The 26768-nt window shown below is 39.7% G+C and overlaps 1 protein-coding gene across 3 annotated transcripts in view; it reads left to right on the plus strand.

Annotated features, from left to right (window-relative positions):
* Positions 1-26768, plus strand: part of fat3a (FAT atypical cadherin 3a) — a 315772-nt gene that overhangs the window by 243801 nt on the left and 45203 nt on the right. For all 3 annotated transcript variants that reach the window (XM_061918747.1, XM_061918748.1, XM_061918749.1), the window contains 2 exons: positions 3711-3957; positions 21840-21993. In XM_061918747.1, the coding sequence (XP_061774731.1) occupies positions 3711-3957; positions 21840-21993 (401 nt within the window). The remainder of the gene's footprint in view (positions 1-3710; positions 3958-21839; positions 21994-26768) is intronic.

The following is a 26768-nucleotide window of genomic DNA, read 5'->3' on the forward strand; positions in this document are numbered from 1 at the left end:
CGTCTACATGTGCTTTTTGGACTTGGAAAAGGCATTCGACCGTGTACCCTGGGAAGTCCTGTGGGGAGTGCTCAGAGAATATGGGGTAACGGACTGTCTGACTGTGGCGGTCCGCTCCCTGTATGATCAGTGTCAGAGCTTGGTCCGCATTGCCAGCAGTAAGTCGGACCCGTTTCCAGTGAGGGTTGGACTCCGCCAAGGCTGCCCTTTGTCACCGATTCTGTTCATAACTTTTATGGACAGAATTTCTAGGCACAGTCAGGGTGTTGAGGGTATCTAGTTTGGTGGCTGCAGGATTAGGTCTGTGCTATTTGCCCATGATGTGGTCCTGATTGCTTCATCTATCCAAGATCTTCAGCTCTTACTGGATCGTTTCGCAGCCTTGTGTGAAGCGACTGAGATGAGAATTATTACCATGGTTCTCGACCGGAAAAGGGTGGAGTGCCATCTCCGGGTTAGGGAAGAGATCTTGCCCCAAGTGGAGGAGTTCAAGTACCTTGTCTTGAGTCTTGTTCACGAGTGAGGGAAAAGTGGATCGTGAGGTCGACAGGCAGATCGGTGCTACGTCTTCAGTAATGCGGCTGCTGTATCGATCTGTTGTGGTGAAGAAGGAGCTGAGCTGGAAGGCAAAGTTCTCAATTTACCGGTCAATCTATGTTCCTGTTCTCACCTATGGTCATGAGCTTTGGGTTATGACAGAAAAGACAAGATCACGGGTACAAGCGGCCCGAAATGGGCTTCCTCCGCCAGGTGGCGGGGCTCTCCCTTAGAGATAGGGTGAGAAGCTCTGCCATCCGGAAGGAGCTCAAAGTAAAGCCACTGTTCTTCCACATTGAAAGGAGCCAAATGAGGTGGTTTGGGTATCTGGTCCGGATGCTACCCGAACGCCTCCCGAAGGAGGTGTTTCGGGCACGTCCGACCGGTAGGAGGCCACGGGGAAGACCCAGGACACGTAGGGAAGATTATGTCTCCCGGCTGGCCTGAGAACGCCTCGAGATCCCTCGAGAAGAGCTGGACAAAGTGGCTGAGGAGAAGAAGTCTGGGCTTCTCTGCTTAGGCTGCTGCCCCCGCGACCCGACCTCGGATAAGGGGAAGAAGATGGATCGATTGATGGGTGAAGCGCTGTGAATACTTTCCAGATGCACTGTAGCTGCTGTAAACGTACGGTGTTGCCCTGACTTAAATTGGATAATAAAATGGTGATTTGGTTCACGCATAAAAGAAAACAATGAAAAAGTAGCATGGCGAGTTGCAATTGAAAAAGAGTTTTCTTAACAAAAGAAAAGTACAGCTAAAATAGCTAGGAATTATTTTTAACCGGGAAAAAATGGAGATTGTAAAACTTTAAGACATTAATACATATGTGAGGTCTAAACAATATAATCATTAAAAAACTACAATATAAACAATGAAACAATGAAAAAATCCAGTTATTGTATATCTATTATTTGATTGAAGTAAACAAAAGCAAAAACTACCTTTGGCTCTCATTCATATCCTTTGCCTTTTTGCCCCCAAAGTAGGGCTGGGTGATATATCGATACACTCGATATATCGCGGGTTGGTCTCTGTGCGATATAGAAAACGAGTATCGTGATATTCGAGTATACGTTCTCACGCAGTTGCTTTTGGCTGGGAGCATTAAACTGCATGCGTTTCTTCCTCTTTCTTGTCTCTCCTTCACATAGACAGTTATAACAAGCGCACCTTCTTACTCACGTTACGCGTGCAAAGTCTCCCCGAGCAGAGATACAGCGGCATGGGTAACATTAGCTATGATGCTAACGGTGTGTTGCGAGTGGTAATACGAGAGAGAGAAGGTGGGAATCTGTTAACAAATGGAGGAAGTATTAATTCCCAAGAAAAACAACCCAGGGTTCATCGTCCGGCTTTAAAAAAAATAGACCTAAATATTAGCAATCATCAATCTTCACCAAGACGTCACTTGATTGACATTCACGGCACCCGGGGGTCTTGTGAGATGACGCAGGCTGCTGCGAGATCATTATTAAGAAAAAATGACCGAGAGGAAGGCGAGAAACACTTTTTATTCCAACAGACTCACGCGCCATACCTGTTGTCAAAAGCCTAAAGACCGACTGCACATTTCCTATCTTCACAATAAAAGCCCTTGCATCACAAGCGCTTGTGCACGCCAGCTTTCCGAGACTCTTTATTTTGTTAGCGCAGGCAGCATGAAGCAGGGCTTTTATTGTGAAGATAGGAAATGTGCAGTCGGCCTTTAGAGTTTTGACAGCAGGTATGGCGCGTGATTCTGTTGAAATAAAAAGTGTTTCTCGCCTTCTTCTCGGTCATTTTTTCATAATAATGACCTCGCAGCAGCCAGCGTCATCTCACAAGACCTTCGGGTGCCGTGAATGTCAATCAAGCAAGCTTCGGAATTTGCCGCCAATGTTTTTCTTGTAAAGTGTATGGAAACTGGATAAATAAGATGCCAAAAACCAACCACTTTCATGTGGTATTGTATAGAAAGGGGGACATTTTTTCTACTCCATTCGAAAATGTGTGGGTCATCATATACTGTCTGATTCCAATTAATGCAAGTCATCAGAATCAGGTAATACACTAACTTATATTCTTGTCTTCATGAAAGAAATACATGTGTTACACATGCTTGTATAATCATTAAACATATTTAACATGTTAACAAAAACGTCTCTTTCATAAATATAAATGATATATATGAATGAGGTAGATTCCCTCGCTTTGGTCAATTGAAAAGTAGCTCGTCTGCAGAAAAAGTGTGAGCACCCCTGCCGTAGGACATATACTATTTGATATGCAGCTCATTTTCATGTGACACTTATTATATCTTGCGGGACATTCATGCACAAATGTGCACTTTATTTGTTTTAAACTATTGTAGTGGCGTTCTGTACAAAGAGTGCACTTTAATTTAGTGTTGTTTTGATATGTGCTCTTAGTGACATCATGCACACATGTGCACTAATAGTGCACTAATAGCTTGTTTTAAAATGTCTCTGACAATTTTGCAATTTCTTTTTTGAAATGACATGAATGTTTGTGCCACTGCTTAATACAGTTTTGGTCAATTGACTTAGTTGTGATTTCCCTCTGCATGAAAGTTTAAAAGTAGCATATATTAATGCAGTATGAAGAAGAATGTTTTATGTAGACACATAGAATCATCATACTGCTGTGGTTATATGTATCAAGTGTTCATTCAAGGCTAAGGCAAAATATCAAGATATATACTGTGTATCGCGATATGGCCTAAAATTATAAAGATATTTTTAAAAAAGCCATATTGCCCAGCCCTACCCCAAAGCCCCCCTGCACTCAAAGTACTGTACAGTTGTTCCCAAGTTTGTACACAATAATATGAATATAACAAAACATTTGAAAAAAAGTCTAAACACCTCTGATTTACATCAGTTACATCAGTTTTGTGCTCTTTTATCACCTGCTTTTTTGTTATTTTAATGTTTCCCTCTTGTTTTCCTTTGTTTTTACTGTATTGTTTGTGAACATCCTTACCCTATTGTGAGATTTAAAAAAAAGGCTATCCCTCATATCCCATCCTAAAACTAACAGTCAAAGGCATCAACAAAACTAAAAAACACATTTGTTTGTAAAAATGGCGGTGTTTAGTAAAATGAATTGTCTTAAAGAAGGGTATAGGTGTCTTTTCGAATGATTGTTTTAACACTTGTCAACAATGGCCTCAGGTGCAGCATCCCACCTCACGCAGCCTCATTGAATCCCAAAAGGACACAAAGGCAACGGAGGGTTTCCAGGGCTGCCTGGACTCAGTCATGCTGAACAACAATGAGCTTCCACTGCAGAACAAGCGGTCACACTATGCTGAAGTGGTGGGACTGACAGAGCTGAAGCTAGGGTGCATCCTCTTCCCTGATGCGTGCCTGCAGCAGCCATGTCAAAATGGAGGAAGCTGCATCAGTCTGTCCTCTGGTGGTGAGTAAGCAGAACTGCAAAAATACAAAAGCATCGTTAAGTTAAAGTTAAAGTACCAATGATTGTCACACACACACATGAGGTGTGGTAATATTTGTCCTCTGCATTCGACCCATCTCCTTGTTCACCCCCTGGGAGATGAGGGGAGCAGTGGGCAGCCGCTGTGTTCCGCACCCTGGAATAATGTTTGGTGATTTATCCCCCAATTTCAACCCTTGATGCTAAGTGCCAAGCAGGGAGGTAATGGGTCCCATTTTTATAGTCTTAGTATTTGGTATGACTCGGCTGGGGTTTGAACTCACAACCTACCGATCTCAGGGCGGACACTCTAACCACTAGGTTTTAGAATTGAATAGAATAGAATAGAAAAAGTACTTTATTGATCCCTGGGGTAAATTCAGCAGTATATATATATATATATGTATATATATATATATATATATATATATATATAATATATATATATATATATATATATATATATATATATATATTATATATATATATATATATCTCACAATATACAGTGTGTTACACAAAATAAATATTTCCAATAATTAAATACAATGTTTCACTGTATCTTAGCCTTATCCAATGTAAAGTAATACATCACCATGTACAGTATCAAAACATTCCCCTTATCTGTGTGTAGAGGCAGTAACTACATTTATGTGTAGCGCTATATATGTTTTACACATTGTTCATATTTTCATGTTTAGTATTTTATGCAATGAAGTCAACAGTGATGTTCTCATATTTAATAAAAAACCCTTCCTTAAAGCAGAAAAACTGAAATCTTTGCAAGATTAAATACCTGAAATTAAGGTAGAATATGTAAGTAAAAGTATTATCCACCAAAATCTGAACTAGACTGCATTTTATGGAAATAATAATTAGTAATAAATCAAAACCACTGGAAATATTTTATTATTTAAAGAAGTATTTGATATTTTAACCCATACATACTGTTCATATTGTATGCTTTCCCTTTATAGCCTGTACATTTAAACGTTTTTTTTTTGGGCAGATACTGTGTGCAACATGGTTGGGATTACTTACTTGCTGGCAGTCCATTGTTGTCAACGATGACTTCATAACTCCCGGAGGGAAAGGGGATATTGAGCGCTTGGTGTGCTCGTTCCACCTCATGTGGTTGTGCTGACCAATTGTTGATCCACGCATTTTTCCACACGTGGGGCAGGTGTGTGTTGAACCTGGTTGGGTAGTTCTTGCAGCCTGCTCATGCCGTTGTCTGCATTTCTCTGCGCGTCGCAGGGTTTCTCCTCCAGATGGGTGAAACCTGATTCAATACCTTCCAGGTTAGAAGGGGGAATGTTGCAATTCTTGAGGAACACCTTCATGTGGTCCTTGAAGTGCTTACGTTGCCCATCTGCAGACCTCTGGCCGTATTGGAGTTGGCCGTAGAAGACCTGTCGTGGAAGACGGACAGCAGGCATGCGAATCACATGACCTCGCCAGCGTAGAGGTGCCTTTGGCATGCAGACAACTACGCTGATGGATGAGTTGGTACGCTCTTAGAGCTCTGCGTGGGTCATGTGGTGCTTCCGTGTGATGCCCAGGATCCTTCTGAGGCAGCAGATGTGAAAGGCCTCCAGAGTTTTGATTTGTTGTCTGTATGGTGTGTAGGCTTCAGAGCCTTACAGTGTGGACACACACACTGCTTGGTATACCGCTTCCTTGGTTGCTGTCTTCATGTTCTAATTGATGAAGACCCAGGATCTTAGCTCAAATGTGGCGGAGGCAAGGTTGATGCGGGCTTGGATGTCTGCGTCAACATTATAGCAGCCAGAAAGGATACTGCCGAGGTATTTGAAATGTGGTACCGTTTCCAGAGGGGTATTGTCAATGTTGAAGACCAGTGTTGGAATATGTGCACAGCTTGGTTGGTGGACAATTTGTGTCTTCTTGATATTGATCTGAAGACCGACAGCTCTATCGGTGACAGCTACCACATTGAGGGCATTTTGAAGGGATTTGGCGGTGAGCGCAATCAGCGTGCAGTCATCAACATACTGTAGGTCACAGACCTAAAGGGCCGTAGTTTTGGTGGTTGCTTGGAGTAGCCGGATGTTGAATAGGTTGCCATCCAGGCGGAAACTAATGCCGTGTTTTCAGATGCTTATGGGAAATGATGGTGACTGTGGTAAGAAATATTGAAAATAACCGGGGGCTAAGACACATCCTTGTTTCACTCCTATCTTGACATTGAAGGGGTCGGACAGTTGTCCACCGATTCGAACCCTGGTTTGCATGCCATCATGAAACTGTTGGCATGCAAAAACCGGCTGAGGATGCTCCAGAGAAGCTTTCGGTCTACTGTGTCGAAAGCCTTCCACAGATCGATAAAAGCCATGTGCAGGTCCTGTTTGTGTTCTCTGGCTTTCTCCTGTATTTGCCTGGCAGCAAAAATCATCTCTGTTGTGCTACGGTCCAGACAGGACAACATGATCCTTGCCAGGATTCTGGCTGCAACTGAAAAGGAGTGAGACACCTCTGCTGTTGTCACAAGACGATTTATCACCTTTCTTTTTATATGGTGATAATGGTGACGTCCTTCCAGTCTTGCGGGACATTGTGAGTTGTCCAGATGGCAGAGATGAGCTGAAGTAGCCGGCTAGTGAGGAAGTAACCTCCACACTTGAATACTTCAGCTTGGATGGAGTCTGAACCGGCACTTCTACTGTTTTTAAGGCAATTGATTGCTTTCCGAACTTCATGACATTCAGAAATTTCATCAAGTTAGGGGACAGAGAGGAAGCTGGGGAGTTCATCCAGAATGGTCGGGTCTGTGGGGTTGCTCTGGAAGGGAGTAGATTTGGGTGAGTGTAGGAGTGCGCAGTTCTTACTCTCATTGGCTCAAACCAGCTTCTTCCATTGTCATGAGTAATCACGCCGACCTTCTGCTGATTGGAGTTGCAGGGGACTGCCAGGGATCCAATCTGTCGGTATCCTGCCCAATTTGAATCCCAGAAACACAGATTTTTCATACGGTGTTTACTCCCATAGCTATACAATTCCCCCGGGTTTACCCACATGACAGTGGGGCAATGGTTGGTGGGGAGCCAAGGCGTGTTCACATTCGTGTGGGCCTGCACATTCCACCTGTAGGGGCCACGGCAGCTCCGAGATCCCCTACTGGTTTAGCCTGTAGTGAAATTAGACTCTGGAACTCTTCAGGTGCCGACTTCCAGGGCCACTTTTGGTTAGAACATACGGCTCACGGAGATCTGTATTCTAAACTCCATTGGAACATATATAGTCTAGTAGTACCTCGGAGTACACGTTTAATTTTTGATGGAGCTTGTAACCGAAAATACTCATCTCAAATCAATATTCGCCATTGAAATTAATTGGAATCAAATGATTCCATGCTGGACCCAAAATACGACTTTAGGTGGTTGTAGGTAGGACCACTAATCATAAAACAGAAACAGGTGTGATTAACGCTCAATGCTCCTATCAACATGAAACAAAACCAAGGGAGGCTTAGGAGCCCTGGCAACATAAATAGCATTAAACATAAACATACATGATCTGTTGTAACATATCATGACAACTTCAGCCATTTAGAAAGTATTTTAACATTATTGGCTCATTCAGCCTCAGAAGGATGCAGACTCGCAGGGCTATTCTCGTACTGCATCGCCAAGTAGGCTACACACACAAGGCACACCTCTCATCTTTTTTGATGATTTCTTTGATTCAATAAATATCTTTGCTTCTTCTCCTGAGCACTTCAAACACACTTTGGGTCCAACATGTGGCTGGGAAAGTTGTGTATTTGTTATTAGTACAGCAACGTTCAGATTGCACCAAGAGTGAAATGAAGGTGGAAATGTGCAATGGTTTATTTCAACTTAATTTCAACATTTTAACTTCAGGGTGTAAATGATAAATAGCGCAATATGAACACCGTGGTACTGATCTATTAAGATCCAAATACCACACACTAAACAGCATATGCACGCTATAAAATTGTAGCATTGTGATCTATTATGACTGTGTGTACAATTGAAAAATGGTGCGGATCGCCTTATTTAAAGGGGATCTATTACGCAAATTCAACTTTTTTTCCCTATTGGTACTTGTATTTTCTCCATTCTCTTCTTGTGGGGCAGACTCTTAACCAGAATGTCTGCTCTCAACCTAAAGCATAAAAATTAACCGACAGACAGCTCGTATCCATAAAAACTCATGAGCTGGGGTCCTTGTAAGCCAAGTTATCCCTCTATGGGTGAAGAATGCTTGCGTTTTCTGTGAGTTTTCTCCAGCCTCCTGCTACAGCCTTAAAACATGCATATTACCAAATTGAAGACTCTAAATTATCCATCGATGTGCATGTGAGTGTTAATATTTGTCAATAAGTGACCTATGATTGACCGACAGTCAATCAAACTTGGGCTAGGCGATACGGACCAAACTCATATCCTGATATAATTTGGCTGAATACTGATACACAATATTTATTGCCATATTTCTGGAAATATTAAAGTTCCATGCATACTGTAGATTGATGCACATAAAAATATTAAAAAGCCTTGAAAATTGTATAATATTTTTAGAAGACCCTTCTTCTCTTATAAACTTAAGCCAGGAACACCAAGTTGTCAACTGCAGGATGCTATGTGACAATATTGCCACTGCAGCTAAACCCCCTTTCAGATTGTGTATACATTGGTTGTGGCATTGATTAATTGATTGAAACGTTTATTAGTAGATTGCACAGTTCAGTACATATTCCGTACAATTGACCACTAAATGGTAACACCCGAATAAGTTTTTCAACTTGTTTAAGTCTGGGTCCACGTTAATCAATTCATAGTAGTGCTACTTGTGCAAAATAGTTTTGACTGGGAAGCTCATATAACGAATCAATTGTTTTTGGCAGCTTTATAATTCATATCTTTGTAATTAGGAATATATCTATTTACACAGCGTTTGTATTTTGGCAGAAATGTCTTCCCCATCTTTTTCAAGTGCATCCATCTCTCTCGTGTTTGAAATATTCACGTTAATTGCAACTCGCCATTCTACTGTCATGAACGTGTGTTGCCCCGAGTGATGCCGATTGCTGGCAATACTGCTGAGGATTCATTTTTCTTTGATAGCAAAATTCGGGAGAAAATCAGGATCGGCAAGCCACCAGGAAGGGAGGACAAAATATGTGGGATGGTGGACGGGTATTATTCACACATTTCTCGTACTGAAGTTTGTCTCAGGTGAGCAAAGCTATTTTACCCACCTCACTCTGTGCGTGGAATAGGAGGGGCACAGCACCCAGCGCAGACAGAATGTGCAGAGAAACTTCCACGTCAACAAAATAAAGATTACATATATCGGTATGGCGGTATAGTCTCAAATATATCCCTCTTTCTAAAGTATACTGGTATAATTTGTATTGCCCAGCCCTACGATCAACTAGGGTGAACTCTAGGTTTCGCCCAAAGTCAGCTGAGATAAAGTCCACCTCACATGTGACCCTAATGAGGAAAGCAGTTGAGGATGGAAGGGTGTTTGAAAACTAGTTTAGTAAACTTTAAAAAGTTTAATTATATAATTTGTTAATATTAACTTAAATGTATGTGAGAGTTAGTGCAAGTCTGCAGAGAACAGTTGAGGTGCATTCCAAAAATAGTCTTTTTTCTATCTGAGTTATGACACTCTTTGACTGGCTCACCTCAACGCTATGTGCTTTCAGTCGTACTTTTCATCATGTACACAAACAAATGCCAAAGTAATCATGCTAACAAGACCCTACTGAAATTGGCAGATGACAAAGTCATTGTCAGTCTGCTTAGCGAATATGAGTCCAGCAATGGCATTAATGAATTTGTCAGCTGCTGGAAAAAACATATCTAAAACAAAGGATATGAATATTGGTTTTAGAAACCACACCTATCCTAAACCTACCACAGTCATCAAAGGTCTGTTTAACGGGGGTATGCTAACTGCATAAACTAGCTGGAGCCACAACACAGGGATAAAAGAGCTGCATGCGGCTCCAGCTAGTTTATGCTTCTGTGTACTGTCGTCACTACGGTGTTCCTTGAGACACCGTCATGAGTCTTTCAATGTTCTGCATCAGCCATCTTAGGGCAGATTTTTCTGGTGAGAAACCATGACACTTAACTTGTCATGATTTAGCTTGCGATGGTAACTAGAGAGCGATTGAGTGTTATTGGAACTGTTGCTGTGTTAGAATACTTTAATTGCAAACAAAGAAGGTAATGTTTGCTAAGGTGGGCAGTATGCCTCATGATTGGAGGGCATCAACACAGGAAAAGTATTCAAATTTCAACCAATTTCAGCCATTGCCCCATCGCTGCTACACAATGTTAGACTTTTTTAAGCATATGTCACGCTGCCCCCAAAAATTTTCAGGGGGACGACTTTCTTTAACACAGCAGCATGAGCAAGTTTTAGATGAAATAGAGTAAAAGTACAGAACCATGGAAATACCGAGTAAATGAGAAACTTTGAAGAAAAGGAGATGTGTGACAAGCAGTGTTAAAGAGGAACATTATCACAATTTCAGAAGGGTTAAAACCAATAAAAATCAGTTCCCAGTGGCTTATTTTATTTTTCAAAGTTTTTTTTTAAATTTTACCCATCCCGGAATATCCCTAAAAAAAGCTTTAAAGTGCCTGATTTTCGCTATCTGTGAAGCCACCGTCCATTTTCCTGTGACGTCATCCAGAGATGCCAATACGGATAGCACAGCAAGATATAGCGACATTACCTGGGATTCAAACTCGGATTTCAGCGGCTTAAGCGATTCAACAGATTACGCATGTATTGAAACGGATGGTTGGAGTATGGAGGCAGATAGCGAAAACTAATTTGAAAAAGAAACTGACGCTATTGAGCGAATAGCTAATGACGCTTTTCGGCCATTTCTGCCTTAGCATCGCCGGTAAAATGTGGAGACCAACAATCGGAAGTTTTGAATTTTGTGACACTGGATCAACTTAAATCCGTCGATTGGTAAGTGTTTGTTTGGCACTAAATGTGGGTGGAGGGAAACGCTGAATGAAAATGTTTGCCTAAATAGCATGTTAGCATTGATTAGCTGGCAGTCATGCCGCGACCAAATACGTCTGATTAGCACATAAGTCAACAACATCAAAAAAACTCACCTTTGTGATTTAGTTGACTTTATTGTTGGAAATGCATCTGCAGGTTATCCATACATCTCTGTGCCATGTCTGCCTTAGCATTGCCGGTAAAAATGTGCAGACACTCCGGCACATTCAATGGGGGTCTGGCGGCAGATTTCTTTGACTTTATCGTTGGAAATGCATCTGCTTTGAGTGTCGCAGGATATCCACACAATCTTGCCATCTCTGTAGTAGCAAAGCTTTCGTCGATAAAGTGTGCGGAACAAACGACTGACCATTTCGTCGGCTTTCCCCCTACCCTTGTATTTTGAACAAATTTCGTCCAATTTCTTGCCACTTTCGTATCTTTGGGCCAGTGGTGCAACTTGAATCCCTCCCTGTTAGTGTTGTTACACCCTCCGACAACACACCGACGAGGCAAGATGTCTCCAAGGTTCCAGAAAATAGTTGAAAAAATGGAAAATAAAAGCGCTGAGAGCCGGTGTTTGTAATGTGTTTGAGAAAATGGCGGCTTTATTACCTAGGTGACGTCATGTTCTGACGTCATTGCTCCGAGAGCGATAAATAGGAAGGCGTTTAATTTGCCAAAATTCACCCATTTAGAGTTCGTAAATCGGTTAAAAAAATATATGGTCTTTTTTCTGCAACATCAAGGTATATATTGACACTTACATAGGTCTGGTGATAATGTTCCCCTTTAAGCATATTGCCATTACAAAATAATCGCGTTACTAACACACACACAACTTTCACTACAATGGGAAAATAATTAACAACAATTCAATGAAGTGATAATCATGTAATCCCAAAATACCCTGTTTGTTGACAAGAAGAGATACAGCCACTAAATTACATTAAATTCCTGTATTAACTATGATTTTTTTTTCCCCAAGTAATTTGCCTAACGCGAGTAACAACAAAACAGCTCATAAAACAAAAATCCAGCAAAGTTAGATCTATACTAATTGTCAGGTGGCGACAGGTAGGGAAAAACTGGAAAATACACCAGTAACAAATTTACATGCAAAATACCGGGGGCGATAACAAGACAAGAACATAACGTAACAATACATTAAGGGAAACTGTATATGCAGCAACTTCAATATAGTGATCAAATACAGTATGTTTTATGACTGGTTTTGATTTGGTGGAAACAGGCCCAAATGGTCCTTTTGATGCAAAAGGTTGCCAACCCCTGGTGTACAATCTACATCGTCCACGGACTGTGCCTATTTTTAACCGTCTCGACTAGACTGTAGACAGTAACAAATACCTTGGCCCAATCATAGACTCTGGGCTGACCTTTGATAGAAGCTGCGGGAGCGTCTGTGAAAAGGGACACCATCGTCTCCACTGTCTAAAGAAACTGTCCCGTCTTCACATTAACAGAACCCTGATGACCATTTTTAATACATCTCTATATTAAATGTAAACTGTCCTTCTCCCCGCGTGTGTCATGGTTTGGTAATTTGTCCCTGAAAAAGAAGACCGCACTTAACCAAATTATGAAGTGGGCTAGTAACTTATAGATGAGCCGCAACTCAATGTATTCACCATCTAGGTTTCACAGTTGCAGCACAAAGCAAGCGCTACTATTCACCACTTGCCCCCTTACGCAGTGAATTCCAACTCCTTTGCTCAGGACAGCGATTTGTGGTCCCTGGCTGCAGGTTTAAACTCTATAAGAGCACTTTTTTACCTGCTGCCATTGCACTTTTAAACAAGGTTAGCCCAGGAGGATTTATTGTATCATAGTACTATGTCACAATGGGTTTTATTGGACCCGATAGAAGACATATTGTAGTGTTTCAAGTGTGTTTGTACTGATAATTCTTTGTGGTTCAATTTCCGTCTACGCAATCATTTTGCTTTCGATTTCCAATAAAGAAATCTTGGACATTGAATCTTATCGAAGGACTTGACAAATGCAAACATAGGAAGCAAAGTCCTGAGCCTCGCTGAAAAATCAGGAGCAGGTGCCACAGAAACAAGGGAACACTGTGGCAAGATACAGGTGGTGTCCATGGTTGGAATAAACAAAAAATAAAGGAGGCAGTCAATCAGAATCAAAACTAGAAGGTAGTCTAAGGGCAAAATACATATAAGAAGAAGATGAGTTGAAGGTAGAAGGCCAGCAGGGCATTGAATGGGTAATCATGATTGCCTAAACAATAGTTTAACTACTCCCTGCTGCATACTGACACTTTAAGGGAGATGATTATAGATTGAAGCAGGTGCAACTTGTGGGTCCATAGAAGGTCAGACCACAAGAAGGTAAAGTAAATTGAAGGGAAAAATATGCAACACTGACCATAATACTATACACTGCAATCTGAGCTATATTACTTCATATGAGCAAATTAAACTACTAGCAGAACAAGTATTCTTACTCTGTGGGTGAGGAAGGTTTTTTTTTAAGTAATGTGGACAATATATACCGTATGTCATGTTGCTGAGTGTATTTGTTACCAACATATGCTGAAGAGGAATTTGCTCAGCTCAGATAAACCAGGGGATTGTTTAGACAATGAACTGGTGAGCCTATTCGAGAACCAGAATGTGCAGCACACATTATACCAGTATTCAAGCCAGGTTCAACAAACACAATATATGAAGACCAAAAGCTAAAAGCTCATAGTAAACAAAATGTAATCCATTTAACAGAACCTGACAATGAAGGTCGTGGCATCCTCTCTAAGTAGATGCAAAGTTAGAGATGATTCATATACTGTATAACAACAAATAGTGCTAGACAGAGAATCAAAGGACTACTCTACTCACAAAACCTTTGGGATATTTGACTCCCTCTGAAGCTGAAAATGCAATATATATAACCTTAACAAGCCAACTTAATTTGACTTTCTCTAAACTTTTGAATGAACATGTCTAACTGCTGTATATGTTTTAGTACTTTTTACACAACTTGGTGTTACCTAGCAAGGACCGAAACTGCAAAATGTACCATATTCCTTTCTGTGGAGAGTAAATAATGCTAAGATTATCGTCTTGTCTCTCTTATCTCTGTTGCAACCAGAAAAAAATTCAACACTCAGTCCCGTAGATTCAGATGTTATATAATAATAGATTCAATTCACTTGTTAGGTTAGAGTGCATTTTAGGTTCATTCTGAAATTTCACTCAAAAGCTGAAAATTTTTACGACAGTCACCGTAAATACCCACAAAAGGTGCGTTGATATACAGTATATTTATTTTTGATGTGAGTGTCATCCCTGCCATTTTCCAGTGCACCATGGAAGGAGTACAGTACTGCAAGCAGCCAGTTTACCTCACTATTGCAAGTCTTTCAAGAAGGGGAAGCTCATTCACTCAAAAAATTAAATTTAAAAATGTAAATATTAAATAAAATGTGTCGATTTATTTATACCTAGAACATAAATAGTAAAGACATTAGAAAAAAAAAACAGAGAAGAAAACAAAAACAAAGAAAAAGTCACCGAGAGGATTGGAAAACTCTCCAGATCAACTCGGAGCAATAGAATGAAACTTGAAAAAAGCTTTGGTTGTGGTTTACATCTCAGGATTGCTGAATCGCTCATTTTGTTGCCAATGAAAAAGGGATCTACATGGATCATCCAATCATGCAGGAATCCAGCATCAGGGCCAGCCATGGCAAAGCCAACTGCTCTATAAACCCCCAGAGATACTGTACAAATTTGGCCATAATCCAATAAATGTCTAGTTTCGCTGCAGTGGAACAACCTATGCTATTATTTACCCATTAAATCTTTGGACGCTTTGGTACGACAGATGCTACAGTAGTGAATGAGAAGAAAGTTCTGTCAATTACCTGTAAAATGTAGCTGATTCTGTACAAAAGTAGACATTTTGTCTGAAATATAGAGTAAACACAATACATATTTGACCATTTATTTATTTTTTACATTTTAGTGAAAGATAAGCTTCCCTTGAAGTCTTAGTGCAATCGCCACTGACCTTGATCGGTTGTCGGCTCCTTCAAAAGTACTTTTGCAATTACCTACTGTTTTTTTAGTGATTGATGATGAAAACATAACCTAAAAGGTTTTGTTTTGCATCTCTATATGGAGTCTGATCATTTCTAGCTCACCACATGACGGATGGAAACGACAACCCTGTAGGGTTAGCATCAGAATGCTTTCAGTAAATTAGCCCCAGTTGAACAAAGAAGGCCGAACTGTAATCTTTTAAGTGTAGTATTGTCCCAACTGTCTATACTCTATAGATTACATTTTCAAACGTTAACAGTTTTCATTTCAACACGTTCGGAAAGAGATAGGAATAAGCAGCTTAATAAATCCCAACTCTTCTCCACATCACAACAACACTCTAAGTTGTTATACATTGGGTTTCAAGGCGAACCCTCAGGAAAGAACGTGAACTCAACCCCGTCTCCAGACGACCCAACATGCTGCTGGTTTCTGTTGATCGATATTGCCGATGTAATGTTTGCTTTAGGGTTTTTATGATACCACTATTTGGGTCGGGTACCAAAATGTATTTCGAGCTCACAAAAAAGTTCAATACCGGCTTTATTTTAACAGAAAATCTTAAGATGCGAACATGTTTCTCATTGCAATTAAAGAACAACTTCGGCAATAAATAACATAGTGAACTCACAAGACAACTTCTCTTTTAGTTGTAAGTAAGCAAACAAAGGCTCCTAATTTGGCTGCTGGGGTATGCAGTATCATATTGTGTCATTTTTTATTGCATTATTTTGTCAAAATTATGAGGGACAAGTGGTAGAAAATGAATTATTAATCTACTTGTTCATTTATTGTTAATATCTACTTACTTTCTGTTTTAACATTACACTGTCATACACTATTAACTTGTTTCGAAACTTTACATACATTTTGGGTGATACTATAATTTTTGTTATATCAATCCAATACTAAGGGGTTCACCTGTGTCCAGGGACGTATTTACTGGGTTGTAAACAATAAAAAAATGACAAAAGTGATAATAAAAAATATTGATGTTATCATTGCAGTATCAACTATGTACGGCTCATTTACTTGGTATCATTACAGTCGATGTGTGTGCAAATTGGGGCTATTCAACTACGTAATGATTAGAGCTGCATTTTGAAGAACCAAAGAGCTCATGGGCCGGATATCGAAATTTGAATGTTTCGTCAGAGAGTGCCTCACAGTTTAGTGTATATTCAGGCTGTGTCTAGTTATTTATTAGGTAAACACATCAACTTTCACACTGTACTGTCATTAAATTCATTACTCTGCCCTCGCTACTCGATTCCAGCGTATGCAGCTAGACAGATAATTAACAGAAGCTCCAGAAATTTTGTTGAGGATTGATGTTCCTTCTTTTGAATTAGTTTCCTTCCTCAGTTTTATTCTTGTACAGGTCTTCCTTTACTTAGGTTTATTAAACTGAATATAAACATTACCAAAGTGTAAAGTCCATTGTGCATTTTACATAAATAAAACAGGTTTAATGTTGTTAATACATTCACACAATAAACTACAGATGTTTATGCAGAAGCATAACAACATCCTTATCGCATACAATTAAATCGAAGGTTTAACGTTATTGCCCTTTACTGGTCAAATTTAGCGCTACATGTATTAACAACTGTGATGAGGTAGCTGAGATAGGCTCCAGCGCCCCCCGCAATCCTGAAAGGGACAAGGGGTAGAAAATTAATGGATGGATGGATGTATTAACAAGCTTTAATCGCGTTACTCTCAGACCAAAAAACATCTATCCTTCCATCCATTTTTCTACCGCTTGTCCCTTTCGGGGTCGCTGGAGCCTATATCAGCTGCATTCTGGCGGAAGGTAGGGTACGCCCTGGACCAGTCGCCACCTCATCCCAGGGCCAACACATAGACAGACAACAATCACACTCACATTCACACACCACGAACACAAATACAAAAGACATCACAAAACAAGCAATTTCAATACAAAACAAATTAGTTCAGGTGACCCTTCTGAAGAAGATTGCAGATGACAGTCGAAACATGTCAGGTAAAAAAATCCATCTAATATACCAAAAACATGGTCTGATTATAAGAAAATTTGAAAAAGTATGCAAATCAAACCACAAATATATATTTATGCTCAATATCTACTTACAAAGATTTGACCAAGTTTCGTGATAAAGCTTACACGTGTGGCTTTCTACCGTTTTTTGTCCAGTCATTATCAAAAATCATATTTTTCCGAATTATTTTGATTTCTTTTAGGTTTGAATGAGTAGCCTTCTTTTACTCACACCACTGCTGTGTCATTGTGAGTGTTGTGACGGGAGTACTATATGCATGAGCTATTCTCTTTTGAAGTTTCATTATGCCTATTTGGGTGATGGTCTGCGGGCCAAATGAAAAGCTTTGGCGGGCCGGATGTGGCCCGCGAGCCACCAGTTAAATAAGTGTAGTTTAGATCCACCAATGGCATTTGTTTACATTCAGGAGAGCGAGATTGCTGTTAGCGATTAGCTGTAGTATTCTCCTACAATGCTGGACTCACTGGTGACGGTGGCAGAGAAGAGGACTGTTGACAAACTAGTGAGCATCCTGGATGATGCCAGTCACCCTCTGCATAGCGTTATCAGTAGCCAGAGGAGCCTGTTCAGTGCTAGACTGCTTCATCCCAAGTGCAGGACTAATAGACTCAAAAACTCCTTTGTCCCACACGCCATTAGACTGTACAACTCCTCTCTGGGGCGGGGGGCGGGGGGTACTAGGATGACAGGGGATGCAAAACAATAACAGTGCAATACTTTTTCATAACATGGTCACTACTGCCTACTTTGTCTTGTTATATTCTTATTTTACTGTTATATTTTTATTCCCATTGTTGCTTTTTCGTTTTTTATTCTTATTGTAATATTTCTCTATTTTGTTTCCATTTAAACCCCCATTATTTACTTTTTACTTTTATTTAAATTGATCTCAACTCTGTACACTGCTACTGGAATTGTAAATTTCCTGAAGGAACTCTCCTGAAGGAATCAATAAAGTACTATCTATCTATCTATCTATCTATCTATCTATCTAATGAAGCATGTTTAGGTATTCTTCTTCCTGCAGGGAGAATACTTGTAAGAAACATAGTTTATTGGTTGCCATGGAGGCAAGGATTAGTTATTTAAAAGTATCTAAAACCCTGCCGACTGTGAATGGACGTTTGCCACTAGCTAGCTAGCCTTGATTTAAAGCACCGCTATCGTTAGTTTTTAAGCCAGAATTGCCCAAATTTGTACATTCTCCCTCTTCTGTCTCCACACTGTGTCTGCTTGTAAGAACTCTGTGCGTGTGCATTCCCTAACACACGCCTCTCCTCGTATCATCAGTAATGTTACAATGTGATGAGAGTGTGGCGTCATGTCCGTAAAAAACTAAGTACCAGTATTTTTCAAAAGCAGTTTAGTACTGTTTTTAATTCATTAGTACTGCGGTGAAGTTGACAGGTTGTGTAATTCGTAAATAAAAACAGAATACAATGATTTGCAAATCCTTTTCAACTTATATTCAATTGAATAGACGGCAAAGACAAGATACTTAATGTTCAAACTAAGAAACTAAATTTTTTTTTGCAAATATTCATCAACTTAGAATTCAATGGCAGCAACACATTGCAAAAAAGTTGGCACAGGTCCATTTTTACCACTGTGTTACATGGCCTTTCCTTTGAACAACACTCAGTAAATGATTGGGAACTGAGGAGACCAATTTTTTAAGGTTTTCAGGTGGGATTATTTCCCCATTCTTGCTTGATGTACAGCTTAAGTTGTTGGTATTTAAGGTTTCATATTGTGCCACACACTTTCAATGGGAGAGAGGTCTGGCCTGCAGGCAGGCCAGTCTAGTACCCGCACTCTTTTACAATGAAGCCACGCTGTTGTAACACGTGACTTGGCATTGTCTTGCTGAAATAAGCATGATAACGGTGCTTGGATGGCAACATATGTTTCTCCAAAACCTGTATGCACCTTTCAGCATTAATGGTGCCTTCACAGATGTGTAAGTTACCCATGTCTTGGGCACTAATGCACCCCCATACCATCACATGTGCTGGCTTTTGAACTTTGCATCCAAAACAATCCGGATGGTTCTTTTCCTCTTTGTACCGAAGGACACGATGTCCACAATTTCCAAAAGCAATTTGAAATGTGGACTCGTCAGACCAAAGAACAGTTTTCCACTTTACATCAGTCCATCTTCCATGAGCTCGGGCCCAGCAAAGCCGGCGGCGTTTCTGGGTGTTGTTGGTGAATGGCGTTCACTTTGCATCGTAGAGTTTTAACTTGCACTTACGGATGTAGCAACAAACTGTAGTTACTGACAGTAGTTTTTTTAAATGTTCCTGAGCCCATGTAGTGATATCCTTTACACGTTGTCGCTTTTTGATGCAGTCACGCCTGAGGGATCAAGGGTCCGTAATATCATCGCTTACGTGCAGTGATTTATCCAGATTTTCTGAACTTTTGATGATCTTACGGACCGTAGATGGTGAAATCCCTAAATTCCTTGCGATAGATAGATAGTACTTTTTTTATTCCTTCAGGAGAGTTCCTTCAGGAAAATTAACATTTTTAGCACAATCCATTCAAAATTAGACAAACATTACAGGGAGACTTCCGGCGCCCCATACAAAAAAGGTGAGATACAGGTGAACAAAGGGGGGATGGGAGAAAAAAATAAAAGATTAAAATAAAATAAAATAAAATAAAATAATCAGTCTAAGCCTGGGCCCTGGAGAGGGGGTCCAGACTAAGGCCAAGGGAAAAAAACAACAACATCTCATAGCCATAGTACACATCCTTATTGTATAAGAGGGAAACATCAAAGAACACAAAGGACATGAAAGACATTAAAGCAGCGGATACAACCAGCCACTTCTACATACAGCTATGAATAAATATTAAAAGAAACATATATACACTGTGGTGGCCTCTGCGGTGTTCCACGCCATCGTCTGCTGGGGTGGAGAGAGTATGGCCAGAAACAGGAGCAGACCCGACAAAGCGACCAAGAGAGCCGACTCCACTCTCGGCCGCCAACCAACTCTCGCCCAGTGTCCTGTCCGCATGGATGATCGAGGATATGTCCATGAAGACTGAGGTGTCCGATACCTGCTAATTCAGCCAAGACACTGTGAAGCTTGTCCGTCCCGGCGCTCAGTGCCAGCTCCACAGCCCTGTCTCTTCATACGCATCTCCTCCAGTCTTTCCAAACTGACTCTGGTGTAGCAGAGACCCAGAAGCTGGTCTCCATGGCCAAAAGGCTCCCGGGAGGCAGATCCAAAAGTCCTCAAAAAGCACCGCAGAGGTTTCGAAAGTGCCACCCCTTGCACACAGTCCCAAAGGGTCCCGGACCATAACACATGAAAACAAAAGGGAAACACAAAAGGATGACACAAGAACACAGAGCTCCTGCCAACAGCAGCCAATACAGCGGCGCCATCTTGGAAAAAAAAATAGCTTGTTGAGAAATGTTGTTGTTAAACTGTTGGACAATTTGCTCACGCATTTGTTCTCAGAGTGGTGACCCTCGCCTCATCCTTGTTTGTGAATGACTGAGCATTTCATGGAAGCTGCTTTTATACACAATCATAGCACCCACCTGTTCCCAATTACCCTGTTCACCTGTGGGATGTTTCAAATAAGTGTTTGATGAGCATTCCTCAACTATCTTAGTCGTTTTTGCTACTTATGCCAGCTTTTTTGAAACATGTTTCATCAAAGTTCCAAATGAGCTAATATTTGCAAAAAATTATAAAATAAAATACGTTTTTCAACATTTTTTGAACGTTGGGTATCCTGTCTTTGAAGTCTATTCAATTGAATATACGTTGAAATGGATTACTGTATTCTGTATTTATTTACGATTTACACAATGTGCCAACTTCACTGGTTTTGGGTTTTGTAGTACCGCTATACCGTACAACCCTAGTTTGTAGAAACATATATATTAAACCTGACATTTTGCAGCCTATTTAATGTGTTTTATGTAAGTGTGGCATCATTATTCTTGCTTATCGGACAATAAAATGCAGATAAACATTATGTTGCAAAGTCCACAGTACTCTGGCTCTTTGTAAAAGGGTGGGTCGCAAATAAACTGAAAGGTGCTTATCGCTGCTAATTTTTTACAGAGGCGAAAAGTGTACCACCACTTGTTGGAAAAATACTAAAAGCACTACCAATTGTGTCAGAGTTTTAACGTTACTAAAAAGTATTTGAAAACAAAAGTAAATTATTCATGTCTTATCCTCTCATCAACCAATATTATCATTGGTTAACAAGAATTTCAAGTTAAAAAAACATCAAAAAGAGTCAATGCCTCACCACACATGGACCTTACTGCACATCACTGCTTGGATAAAAACTTCCACTCAGGACACAGGTCTCTCAGCAAGTTTTAAACTGTTAGCAGCAATAGAACAAACAACTGGTTACTTCTTTTGGACCACCAACACTAACATGGTCTTCACTTAAGCTGTGATGAGCAAACATTTATAGTAAAATGGTTAAAAAGGCCTTAGACACACGTAAACTCAAGTTTGTTTCTGTGTTTGTAATTTAAAATACAGGGTTTTGCATACATTTGTGTCTTTGTGTGTTTACTTTTTTCATGTTATGTGGGTGTGAAACATTTTCCCCAGTGACGTGTGTTTGTCTTGAACATTGGGCATCTTCACTGTGCACACAATACTCTGAATAACTGATGATGTATGTTTCTTTGTTTTTCTTTGTTGCGTGTGTCTGCCAGGATTCTCATGCATCTGTAACCGCCTGTACACTGGAGGGCGCTGTGAGTTGGAGATAACCGCATGTGTTCCCAATCCATGTAAGAACGGTGGCGTGTGTAGGGCCATTGGCAACGCTTTCCTCTGCAGCTGCAGAAGAGGCTTTAAGGGTCAAACGTGAGTAACAGTCCAAGACACAGCAAAAATACTGTGTCTATGTTCAAATTTTTTCATTTCATTTATTTGATTCTCAACATAATTAATCTCAGTGCACTTTTCACATAAAGCAGGTCCAAACCACACTCTTCATCTATTAAAGAAATTCAACAGAACACCAAATGAGCAAGTACAAACATTTGTACTTTGGCGACAGAAACCAAAATACCGGAACCTGTTTCCATTGTCTAAACCAAGCTAATTTTCCTTGTTAGGGAATCAACAATCCAATTGGTAAATGAGCAAATAATGGACACAACAATAACGGTAAATTAAAGGCCTACTGAAATGAGATTTTCTTATTCAAACGGGGATAGCAGGTCCATTCTATGTATCATACTTGATCATTTCGCGATATTGCCATATTTTTGCTGAAAGGATTTAGTAGAGAACATCCGCGATAAAGTTTGCAACTTTCGGTGCTAAGACAAAAGCCCTGCCTCTACCGGAAGTCGCAGACTATGTCGTCACATGTTTGATGGCTCCTCACATATTCACATTTTTTGTAATGGGAGCCTCCAACAAAAAGTGCTATTCGGACCGAGAAAACGACAATTTCCCCATTAATTTGAGCGAGGATAAAAGATTTGTGTTTGAGAATATTGATAGCGACGGACTAGAAAAAAAAAAAAAGTAGAAAAAAAATAAAACGCGATTGCATTGGGACGGATTCCGATGTTTTTAGACACATTTAGTAGGATAATTCTGGGAAATCCCTTATCTTTCTTTTGTGTTGCTAGTGTTTTAGTGAGTTAAATAGTACCTGATAGTCGGAGGTGTACGTCCACGGGTGTCTTGACGCGCAGTGTCTCAGGGGGGTCGACAGCAGCTGTGGACGGAGCAAGCTCAGCTTTTCTCCGGTAAGAAGCGACTTTTTAACCACAATTTTCTCACCGAAACCTGCTGGTTGACATTCCAGTCGTATTTCATGATGGCTTGACCGAGCTCTGATCCATAGTAAATGTTCACCTCCAGAAATTTTAAACAAGGAATCACCGTGTGTTTGTGTGGCTAAAAGCTAAAGCTTCCCAACTCCATCTTGCTACTTTGACTTCTCCAATATTAATTGAACAAATTGCAAAAGATTCAGCAACACAGATGTCCAAAAAACTGTGTAATTATGCCGTTAAAGCAGACGACATTTAGCTGTGAGTGTGCGTAGCGCTCATACTTCCTAAAAACCCGTGACGTCTTGCGTACACGTCATCATTACACGACGTTTTCAAGACGAAACTCCCGGGAAATTTTAAATTGCAATTTAGTAAAGTAAAAAGGCCGTATTGGCATGTGTTGCAATGTTAATATTTCATCATTGATATATAAACTATCAGACTGCGTGGTGGGTAGTTGTGGGTTTCAGTAGGCCTTTAAGACGAGGAAAGCAAAAGACTCCCAGTGATTGTACATTGTTGGCTTCTCCCTTTCAAAACACTTACCGAGTGGTCCTCAAACCTTCTGGCTGCGCAGCATTCTCCCCCTCGATTAAGTGTGTCACCGATAGGGATGGGTTCTGATTCTTCTTTCGATTTTTTGTAACGATTCCGCTCTTTTTGGGCTCCCTTATTAAATCTTATTTGGAATAAATGATAAACAAAAGAATAATTATCATCAATTTTGTTTAGTTTAGACTGAGCTAACATGACCTTACAAAGCCAACAGTGTGGTTAATAGGGGCACATAGCATAGAAAAAAAACTTTTGAATATAGATTAAAAAAAAAAAAATCTGTAGAATTAAGTCAAATAAAACATGTGGAAATTACACAAGAATGTAACATTTTTTAACCTTTTAAAAATATTTGTCATCTGCCTAGAACAGGGGTAGGGAACCTATGGCTCTAGCGCCAGATGTGACAGCATCAGGCTCCCAGATAAATCTTAGCTGACATTGCTTAACACGATAAGTAATGGATAATTGCGCTGGTGATCACAGTGTTAAAAATAACGTTCAAATTATAAAACATTCTCATGCATTTTAATCCAACCATCCATTTTCTACCGCACCTATTCAAGAAGTCGCATTTTTGGTTAGCTTTAAAATAACAATGTTATAAAAAAAATAAGACACTCATTATACTATAAAAATGTCGGTCTTAAAAATGCACGCATTTAGTTGTATTTAGTGTTAAAAAATATTTTATGGCTCTCACGGAAATACATTTTGAAATATTTTGCTTTCATGGATTTCTCAGCCAAAAAGGTTCCCGACCCCTGGCCTAGAAAATATACCATGCAAGGTTTGTTTGAAGTTACAACATAGGCTCATAACATGCAACAGAGATATTTCAAGCCTTTCATATAATGTTGATGTTTATTGCTTACATATTGCTTGATTTTAAAATCTCAGAAAAGTTTTTTTTTTTTAAACTCAAAGCCATGATCATCAAAATGATACAAAATAAATGTTTGACATATGTCACTTTGCATGTAATTACTTTATACAATATAGTTTCATATTTGAAGTTGAATTGCTGGCATGAGTAGACCTACACGATATTCAAATGTTATGGGTTTCACCTGTATATTATAATGACTGAGGGAAAATGTGGTTGGAAAAAAACATGCAACTTTTCTCTGGCTTCAATTGAACATTCACCTACCGAATGAGCATCCATGTGGCAAATTGTTGCAAACTTTTGACCACAAACTTAGCCACTGCTCGGTGACAGTCGTCGTTCCTGGCCTAATGAAAACTAGCGGCAGACATAAACTCAAAAAATAACTGCCCGCCTCCAAACCAGTCAGAAAATGTTTCCACATGCTCATCGAAAAAGGAAGGCATTAATTTCAATTTAATAGGTAATATGCTAACCTCCAAGGCAGTATTAGTACCTTGTTGTATATACGTCAGATGACTGCTGCTGCTTGGGATCAGCGCGGTTCAAAAATCGCGACATTCATTGCATGCTGTATGTTCAAATGTATCAGCATATTGTTCCTATTGATGAAATAGAAACCTTGACATTTTTACAAGTAGTGCTGTTGAAATAATTTCCTGTCATATGTTGGCAAACTTCTGTGCGCTTCCTATGCCCGGGCACCGCCATGTTGCTGTCTGACATGGCTACACATATTGTGCAATGAGGAGATCCTCACCAGCAGGAACCATTAGGGGAATCATGGGAAAAAATGGCAGGCGATTCCAAGAAATTGATACCTGGGAACCGGTTCTGAACAAGAACCCTATTCCTAGTCACTGCGCACCTTCTTCTAAGATGCGCCTTCTGGGTGGCGCAAGCCTGAAATTTGAGCGTTCCCAGTCAAATTCAGGTTTGCACATATTCTCTCAATGTTATTTTGCTCTTACGCGCTTTGAGGCTGGAATAAGTTCATCGCTTCGATGAGGTGAAACTTTATATTGCACTTGAAGTTCGAATGCAGTGTACACCAACATAATTTAACAAGAGACTCTCAGAAAGCTATCAAATATATTCTGATCCACCTTAATTGAGATACCTGGAATATCTTTTGAGTTGAGGGTAAAAAAAACTTAATGGAACTCTGAATTAACTATCACAAATCTAAATGCATATTGTGGTTTTGTCTGCTTGAGTTGAAGGGAAAGGCAACCCCAGTGAAGGGGATCGCATGTATCGGCTGTTGTTTGGACATCCTGGGACTTTAACGTTTAATGCATACATCGATTCTGGCTAGACCATGAGGCCATCATTTAACCATGTGACCATTTAATAATAAATACACGTCCAAAGTGGCGTCCATTAATTGATTACATTTATTTTTGAGAAACAATATCAGACTGTTAGCTGTCACACTCTCCCCCTCGCAAGCACACACACACAAAACCACGCAAAAAGACACAAACTAATGGTGCGTTCCATTTGTACTGGAAAGTTGGAATTTTTGAGTTCCTAGTTGGCAATCTCAACTTGAACACCCCCTGAGGTCGGATATCTTTCTCGGAAAGTCAGAGAGTCCTCACCAACCCCCATGTTGGCTTCAAAGATGGCTGCTTTATATGTAAACAATAGAAATAGCATATTAAACATAATATGATAGAAGCTTCAGAAATATCCGTTATTACCATCGTATTAAAATTCTAGAAGCAGTGCATGTTTATCCAAATGTTGTTTACATTCATTTAAAGCTGCAGTGTCACACTCGTTTTTCATGGAGTTTCCCATTACAGTTATGGCTGCCGTCAGGGCAAATGCTTCTAACAATGAATAATGTATGATTATAAAGTTTTTCTCATGATATTACTACAAACATTGCCTATGCATTTACATTTACTTTTTTACATACATATTAAAAAAAAGCCTGGTAGATTTTACGGTAAAGAAAAAAAAAATTCAGTAAAATGTAAGTTTTTTTTTTTTTTATAGCATATTATAATTATAAATTTAAAAATAGTAAAATATGATATAGTTACACACTAATACATCAGTATTTTTACAGTACAATTTTAGCATCTGAGCTGCCAGTCTTTTATCGTAAAATATCTAAAAATATGTTTATAGTATAAAATGTAATAAATAGCTTGTTTAAAAAATTGTTTATTATTTATTCATATATTTTTTTTAGAATATATGATGTCACTTTTGTTTTATGATAACAAAGTTTAAAAGACATACAATTACATGCAGTGCATGTCTTTTTTCTGTCAAAATGGAAAGAATGAATACATTGACAAAAGATAAAGTACCGCTACTTTATTGACGCACATTATATCTAGGTCACGTAAAATTATTTGGTGGGCCAAATCTGGCTGCCAGGCCTT

This window comes from Nerophis ophidion, linkage group LG13, assembly GCF_033978795.1.
Source record: "Nerophis ophidion isolate RoL-2023_Sa linkage group LG13, RoL_Noph_v1.0, whole genome shotgun sequence".
Classification (NCBI taxonomy): Eukaryota; Metazoa; Chordata; class Actinopteri; order Syngnathiformes; family Syngnathidae; genus Nerophis; species Nerophis ophidion.